The sequence below is a fragment of the Triticum aestivum genome, chromosome 2B (genome assembly GCF_018294505.1).
Source record: "Triticum aestivum cultivar Chinese Spring chromosome 2B, IWGSC CS RefSeq v2.1, whole genome shotgun sequence".
NCBI lineage: Eukaryota > Viridiplantae > Streptophyta > Magnoliopsida > Poales > Poaceae > Triticum > Triticum aestivum.
The window spans coordinates 667,376,414-667,384,504 of NC_057798.1; the positions used below are offsets into that span (position 1 = coordinate 667,376,414).

Here is an 8,091-nt window from a genome sequence, read left to right on the forward strand (position 1 = left end):
GAGAGAGTTGTTTTTTTACCTGTGGTCATGGTGGTGCACACCTAAACGGCATAGCCGCATAGTGCTTCCGTTGCAACGCTAGCGCATGCCACAGATTTCTTTCTGTCACGCTCACATCCCCTCCGAGGACGTGGGTCTCCTAGTCATCCATCTGTCACACTCATCACGGCCCACATTGATCTATCCTCTTGTCCAAACACTTTCAACATCGTTAAATAGTACTACTTGTTCTGTTAGATATATAACCACAAACGACACTCTTAGCTAGAAACACACACAAGCGCAGATGAAGAGGGCAGTATCGAGGGATAGATGATCCTCATCGCATGCATAAGTACAAGTTGGCACAAACCTAAGGCCGTTCATATCCTAGACTTTGAACAAAAAATCAATCTCTCTCACAAGCAATAATAAGAAGAAGCAGAGAACAAACATAAGAAAAGTAACAAAGTAGAAGAAAAACAAGTCTCATCTTTCTTCCTTGCTGACCTTGTGGTAGTTAATTAATCTTCAAGGTTATTTAGCTGGAGATCTCAAGTTCTCAACTGTGTGTAACCGTATGCGTAAACCCTGCCTCAAGTAATTTAGCCTCTCTTCCCTTGCTCAAACGTGCTCCCTGCGGTGCTAGAAGTAGTGGACCAATCTAGCATGTCGAACGGATCCAGCTCCTTGGCCACCGCCTTCTCCTGGCCACCATGATCGCCGGCACCACCGCTTGGCCTGGCTTCCATGTACTCCTTGGAGAAGATGAGACTCATGGGATCTGACTCCAGCTCGGCGAGGTCGGCGAAGTCAGCAAAGAAGTTCTCATGGTGCTGGCCGGACTCCGGTATCATAGGCCTGTAGCTCTCGCTGAACACGTGGTCCATGAGCTCACGGTGGTCGACCTGCTGCAGTACTCCTGCCACAGTGTCCAGGGCTCTCTGGTCTCTCGCCTGCGCTTCCGACGATGATCCTGCCAACGTCTCCTCCTTCACGACGACGGGAGAAGTGCTGGTCGTCGTAGTTACTGTGCTAGTGGTCGTCGTCGCCGTCGTTGTCGCGGCGGCCCGGTGATCCTTTCTCTCCTCCTTGACGTTTTGATTCTGTGTCTGCTTTTCGTTGTGCGAGCTCTTGGAGCCTGAGCCGCTGCCGCCCCCACCGCCGTTCTTGCCGTGGTGAGACCGGGTGGAGCCGGCGAGCGCGTTGCGCTGGGTCGGCCATGGGTGGTTGTGCTCGGAGGTGTAGGTGATGACGAGCATGTTGGGGTCAGTCCTGCTGCGCTCCACCTGCTTTCGTGCTGAACACCCTTTCGAGCTGCTGCATCTGTAGTACCCTCTATTCATTGAAATCAACAAGAACTTTGGTTAGACTCGATCGTCTCATCATGTACCTTCATCATTTGCTTCAGAACTTTAGATATTGTGTGGCAGTACTGCATGTACTAACACTAGGCCTCCTTAACTAGTGCTGTGCGCCTGCGCCAACTTTATTTTGCTAAGCCAGAATGTACGTAGTAAGTCCACTCCGTGTAGTACTAGTGTCTGGTTTTTCATAAGAACAATGCTGCGTGCTGCCTGTTAGCTACCAAAATCTCCTGGGCATTACAAAAATTTGGGCTAAAAAAGGGCCAGATTCTTTTTTGATATGTGCTTCTGTAAAAATAAGAATGAAATGTAAACTAAAATTTGATGCCTTTGTGAATGGGTCTGTTTAGATCTAAATATTCTTTTGTTTCAATCGATTAGGAAAAGTGCAACTTCAGTTCAGGGGAAAATGCACTTTCTTTTAGAGTTGGTTTTCTAATCCCTGGTGCATGGCACATTGGAAAAACACTATGAAACAAAATCGAAGAATTCCAAAATTTTGCGACATCAAACATGATCAAAGGTATGAGGTGCTTGCAAATTTCGTTAACAAAAAACATTCAAGGAACTCTCGATAGGAAAAAAAATCACAGTTCAAAGTTTTGTGCACTATTTGAGCAGTGATTTTTTTTTTGTCGAGAGCTCCTCAAATATTATTTGTTCATGAAATTTTGCAAGCACCTCATAAATTTGATCATGTTTGATGTCACAAAAGTTCAGAAATTTTGGATGCTGTTTTCAATAGTTTTAGGCGCCCATACCTTTCCGGCTTTTGAATTGGCTGATATACTTAAGAAAATCTCAGTCGATTGAGACCTAAAATGTTTGTAGATTTTTGACAGCTCCTTAAAATTGGTATTAATTATTTACGAAAGATGAGTATATCACATGTATGAGAATTTGCAAGAAGGCCTTAAACTCAATCTAGCCAGTGGCGGGCCACTTGTTATTGAAAATTGAAGCAGAAAGAATTTTCATTTCTCTTCGAAGTGGCATGGCATGCTTCAGTCGAAGAAGAATAAGTGAATATCACTCATATTCAACTATATCTACTCCCTCCGTCCGAAGAAACTTGTCCCAAGGTTGTTCCTCAAATGGATGTATCTAGCACTAACTTGGTGCTAGATACATCCGTTTGAGGGACAAGCTTTTTCGGACGGAGGGAGTATCTTGGTAGATACAATGGCACAAATTATTTCTCTGTTATATGTGATGTGTGCACCCCCAAAATGACATTTCTAAAGAAGGGGGAACTATATCTGCATGACCGAGGGTTGATTTTCTAGCTAGATAGGTACCCATTTGTTTATCTTCCAATTAATTTCAGCACGCGAGTTCATGCATCGATCATGCAGACACAATATGGAGCTGCGGAATTATATAATGTTGGACCATGCGTGTAACCAAGATTATTTACTCTTATCACTTCAGAAGCTTCATCCACAATTAAGCACCCGAACTTCGATGCAATGCTAGAAATGTTTTATTAATTATAGATGAAAAGATGTCAACGACTTGGTAATGCCTAGAAGCACCATGCTTATGCATCGATCCAATATAATCAAATTACTTTGAATTGACATATATATATATATATATATATATATATATATATATATATATATATATAAAGTTGTGTTAATTAATTAGTAATTCATATAGTATATGTACATACCTTGGGTGAGGAGAGCCCTTGATAGGTTTCTGGCCGTACTTCCTCCATGCCCAGAGATCAGAAGGAACCACCTCCCCGGTTGGTCTTGAACCCGCCGTTGTCGGTGCCGGAATGCACACCACCTTCCTTGCCTGGTTCTTTCTGTGCACATAGACCAATGGGGCAAGTTATCACTGAGTACATAGATAGAAATATCACAACAAACAGGATAAATATCACAACACCACAAAATAGGTATCAAAAGTTAATAAGAACACGCGATGTTGCATCACTACAAGTAAATAAAGACATTTCAAATCAAACAAAAATTAGAAGACATTTCAAAGTAAGTAAATACGACCTCCGTCGTAAAATAAGTGTCTCAACTTTGTGCTAGCTCTAATACAAATTTGTACCAAGCTCAAGACACTTATTTTGGGACGGAGGGAGTAGTAAATTTAACGGAAACTACCAACTAAAAAGCATACTGCCGCGATTGCTTAGGGTTTCAAAAGCCGAGCTTCTCGGCCGTGAGGTACAGAAAAGTGGCTAGGTCTAGATGCACATGACATGACCTCGATCGCATAGAGGCATTGTTTGGCAATTCAGAAATATTCGCGCCGATCACCATCTCATGTGGCTACGGAGACTCTTGTGCCTAAAACTTCGAGCTCCAGGCACTACTCACAATCTTGCCGATTAATTCTGGTCACATCCAGAGAAATCCTCGGAACTTCCTCACCTCGCTCTAATAATCTCTTCATGGTGAAGTGAAGAACACGGAAAGAAGAAGGGCGAATTAAAGAGAAGCGGAAGAGAAAAAAAAGGCGAGCGCGCGAAGAAATTTCCCTTCGAAATCTACTACTGTATGCAGGTATGCATGCAACGCAACGATGATTTCTAATTCTAGCTTGGATCGGTCCAGATCTAGCTCTATTCGGTAGCGATATGTATTGCCGGGTTCCAACCTGCGCTTGATCCCGCTGTTGTTGTTGCGCGGCGACGACGACATCTGCATGCCACCGATAGCGGCGTCGATGGCGCACCCGGCCGCCTGCCCGGGCGTGATGCCGAGCTTCACCATGTCGCCCGCGGTCATGGCCGGGTACGGGCGTATCGCTATGGGCGACAGCGACGACTGCATCAGCCTCGGCCCCATCCCACCACCGATTCCCGCCGGCATCATCTGCATCCCCCTCGGCAAGAGCGGCTTCCTGCTCATGTCGAACATCTGGCCACCGCCTCCTCCGCAGCCGTTGACGCCGCCGCCGGCGCCCGCTTCGAAGCCGATTTTGGCCATGGCGTCCGGCATGCCTTCCAGGAATTCGGGGGCGCCCGACGAATAGTCGCTGCTGAACGGGTCGCCGAGCCCCGCGAAAGGGTCGCCGAAGACGTCGCCGCCGGTCCCCGGTGACGCCGACGGCGGCGGAGGCGGGAACAGCATCGGCTGGTCCGCGGGCTGCAGATGCCACTCGGCGGCCGTGGACGGGAGGTTGGTGCCGTCGCCGTCGTTATTGCCCGGCATGGCGCCGCCGGCCCGCACGATGTCTGTGAGGTCCCCGCCGCCGGCCTGGTCGCCCTCCATCCTCTGGAGGAAGTAGTCGCACATGGCTGGCGAGCGCGCAAGCTAGCTAGGGTTCTCTACTCCCTCGGCCCGCCGATCTCTTCTCCTCTATAGTGGATGCTCGCCGCAAGCAAGCAAGAGCTTCAAGAGCTTCACCGCCAACCGCTCAATAATTCCCTAGCATGCTCTTCCACATCAAGGATCGACCGAATCGTGGCAAGCCGATTGAGCTAGCTATATATGATATAGGTGTCGCTGGAGAAGCGGGCTGGCCCGATCTGCTTGGAGAATGAAGCTAGCAATCATTCAAGCAAGCAGCAAAGCAGCAAGCTAGCAAGTTTATTTGGTGTTATTTGTGGCCGTGGCCGGGCGGGGGCTGCAGAAAAGGAGGTAGGGTGGAGGGGAAGCAGGATGTGATGTGAGAGGGATGATGGGCTAACCGGCTACCCCTCCTAGCTAGCCAGCGAGCTAGTAGCGGCCAAGGAAAAGGGAACTATCTTTTCTTTACACCAAGCAAGCGAGCTAGCAGCAGATCGAAATGGAGATGGATGGATGGGTAACTTGAGTTGGCTTCCAAAGAGGACAATAAAGAAGTATGTGAGGGCAGACGAGATCAGGGGGTGCAGGAGGGCGAGAGCGATGGCCGGATTATTTTTCTGTGGACGGGCGGAAGGAGGGGTGATGTGCGTGCACACGGGAACGGGAGGCCGATGGACGGGCGGATGGACGGACGCTGACTTTCTCCGGGGCGGGGAGCGAGGTGTGCGAGCCCCGTACGCAAGGCGGCATGGCCGCGGCGGGTGCTTGTCGCGCGGTAAATAACGTGGCTTTTGCTTTTGCATGCATGCATCTGCATATGAAGCATGCATGGTGAAAACTCAGACTGGGGGCGCCGGATGCCCAGCGCTGCTGCATCCTTGTACCTTTCTAGGCTTGGCTGACCGAGACCCGACTCCTGACCGATCCTGATAGCATCTGCGTGTGGATTTTGTTTTTTCGCTTCTGGAAAGGAGGACCAAACCCTGACTGTAAACGCAAAAAATCCTCTACGGGCGTGTTTGTGGTTGCCCGCAGCCCCACCACCCGCTAGAGAAATAATTTTGGCCTGTTTGCTTGGCTGATCCGCACTGGAATTTTAGTCTGTACAGTTCTTAAAGCACTGCAAGGTCTGACTAGATAGTAACGCTTGAATATGTCGTCTAGGAGGTGGTGGCCTTCAAGAGTAACAAGCTCATGGGCTCTCACTCAAACAAATCGACACTGAGAGCTCACATCGATACAACAAATGCAAGACAAGAACACAAGAATGCTCAAACCCCTCTCTCACAAATCCCACTCACAGAAATTAATGCTATGTGTTGTGATTGAGAGAGTGGTTTTGTGCTGCGAGAACTTGCAGCTTTTCTCTGTGGCCTTCTTGCCCTTTTATTCATACGAAAACAAAACGCTGAACACGCCAGCTCCCACGACCGATTCCGACGCGCCATCCCACGTCCACGATCCATGAGTCTCGGTCGTGCAGCACCTACCTAGTCGCCACGATGCGCACGCCATGGTGGCTCTGGCCTAGACTTTAGGGAAATAAAACAGACTCTTAACTGACTAACTGTCTAACTGAAGAAAACAAAGAAACGAACAGCCTAAGGCTGCTAAGACTGACGAAACTGAAGACGGCGAGCGACGGGTTGAACCTGACATTCTCCCCCTTTAACTTGTCACACGCCGTCAGTGTTGAGAATGCCGATCTTGGCGCGCAGGTCCTGGAAGCGCACACGCCCAAGTGATTTTGTGAGAATATCAGCCAGCTGCTCACCGGAGTTGACATGGTCGACCTTCACCTTCCCTGCTTCAACCTTGTCTCTGAGAAAGTGATATCGGATCTCTATGTGTTTGCTTCTGTCGTGGAACACCGGATTCTTGCTGAGCTGGATTGCAGATTTGTTGTTGATGAGAATTGCAGGCGGCTTGATCTCGGTGCCCGTCGCTTCAGCCAGCAACCGAGAGAGCCACAGCCCCTGGCAAGTGGTAGATGCGCCTGCGACGTACTCCGCCTCGCATGATGGTGGACTGCCAGTTGATCGGGCTCTTGTCGAGGAAGAAGAGCGAGCCGGTGGTGCTCTTGCGGTCGTCGACGTCGCCGCCAAGGTCGGAGTCACTGTAGCCGATGAGGAGGGGATCCCTGCTCCCCCTAAGGTACACACACCCGAAGGTTAAAGTACCTGCAATGCACCTCAGCAAGTGCTTTGCCGCCGTCAGATGCTCGACGGTGGGCTTCTCCATGAAACGGCTGAGGTAGGAGACCGCGTACGCGATGTCGGGCCTGGTTTGCACCAGGTACCACAAGCTGCCAATCAGGCTGCGGTAGTATGAGGCGTCGGTGGCCGGCGTTGTGCTGTCCTTGCTGAGCTTCAACTTTGCTTCCATGGGCACCGCGCTGGTTTTGCAATCTGCCATGGATGCCTTCTCGAGCAGTTTCTGCGCGTAACCCGCCTGGCACAGCGTGATGCCGCGCTCTGTCTGTTGTACTTCTATGCCAAGATAGTACGTGAGTCGCCCGAGGTCGCTCATCTGGAAGAGTTTCTTCATCTCCTCCTTGAAGTTGCCCAGTTCCCGTGGCTGCGCGCCGGCGATGATGAGATCGTCGACGTACGCCAACAGCCAAGAGGGAGTTGCCGTTCCCGCGCAGGTAGACGCCATGCTCGGAGTCGCTTCGCTGGAATCCAAGCGACAGCAGACTGCTGTCCAGCTTCGCATTCCAGGCACGTGGCGCCTGTCGTAGACCGTACATCGCCTTGGCGAGCTTGAAGACCTTGTGCTCCTGTCCAGCAAGCTCGAATCCCGGCGGCTGCGCGACGAAGACCTCCTCCGCCAAGTCCCCGTTGAGGAAGGCTGATTTGACGTCCATGTGATGGACCTCCCACCCATGGTGGGCTGCGAGCGCGGTGAGGAGACGTACGGAGTCGAAGCGAGCCACCGGCGCAAAGACTTCCTCGAGGTCTATGCCGGCGCGCTGCACGTAGCCCTTCGCTACGAGGCGCGCTTTGTACTTGATGATGGCGCCGGACGGGTCCTTCTTCAGCTTGAAGACCCATTTCAGGCCGATCGGCCGCTGCCCAGGTGGAGGTTCCACCAGCTTCCATGTGTCGTTGGCATCGATCGCGGCGAGCTCCTCTCGCATCGCCCGCAGCCAGCACTGTTGTGCTGCAGCTTCTGGGTACGAGGCTGGCTCCTTCCCTGCGACGAGGCAGATCAGGTCTGCAGTCTTGTCGTCGTCCACGACATCGACGAGGTGCACGTAGTCCTCGTCGTACTTGGTGCTCGGCTGGAGTGTGCCGTCCTTGCTTCGAGTGAGCATGGGATGCCCACCTCGCTCTGTGTCCTGGACGCCTCCTACAGGATCATCTTCAGAGTGTGCCCCGCTTGGCGGCGCCACGTCCTCGTTCGCGGTCGGGTCCCCGCTCGCCGGGCTCGGCATGACGGGCTCCCCCGTAGGCGCACGAGCCGCCGGCGACATTGCTGCTCCGCTG

The 8,091-nt window shown here is 51.2% G+C and overlaps 1 protein-coding gene across 1 annotated transcript; it reads right to left on the bottom strand.

Moving 5' to 3' along the window:
* Nucleotides 1-188: 188 nt before the first annotated feature.
* On the bottom strand, nt 189-5,118 carry LOC123046601 (probable WRKY transcription factor 35). The gene is made up of 3 exons (XM_044469998.1): nt 3,969-5,118; nt 3,022-3,162; nt 189-1,317 (listed from the first exon to the last, which is right to left on the bottom strand). The coding sequence occupies exons 1-3, from the start codon at nt 4,607-4,609 to the stop codon at nt 585-587; spliced, it is 1,515 nt and encodes a 504-aa protein (XP_044325933.1). The 5' UTR covers nt 4,610-5,118; the 3' UTR covers nt 189-584.
* Between the last annotated feature and the right edge of the window lie 2,973 nt (nt 5,119-8,091).

Coding starts and splice junctions, on each gene's coding strand:
- LOC123046601 (XM_044469998.1), bottom strand. CDS start 4,609: ATGTGCGACTACTTCCTCCAGAGGATGGAGGGCGACCAGGCCGGCGGC. Junction 3,163..3,968: donor AACAGCGGGATCAAGCGCAG/GTTGGAACCCGG, acceptor CTATGTGCACAG/AAAGAACCAGGCAAGGAAGG. Junction 1,318..3,021: donor AAGGGCTCTCCTCACCCAAG/GTATGTACATAT, acceptor TTCAATGAATAG/AGGGTACTACAGATGCAGCA.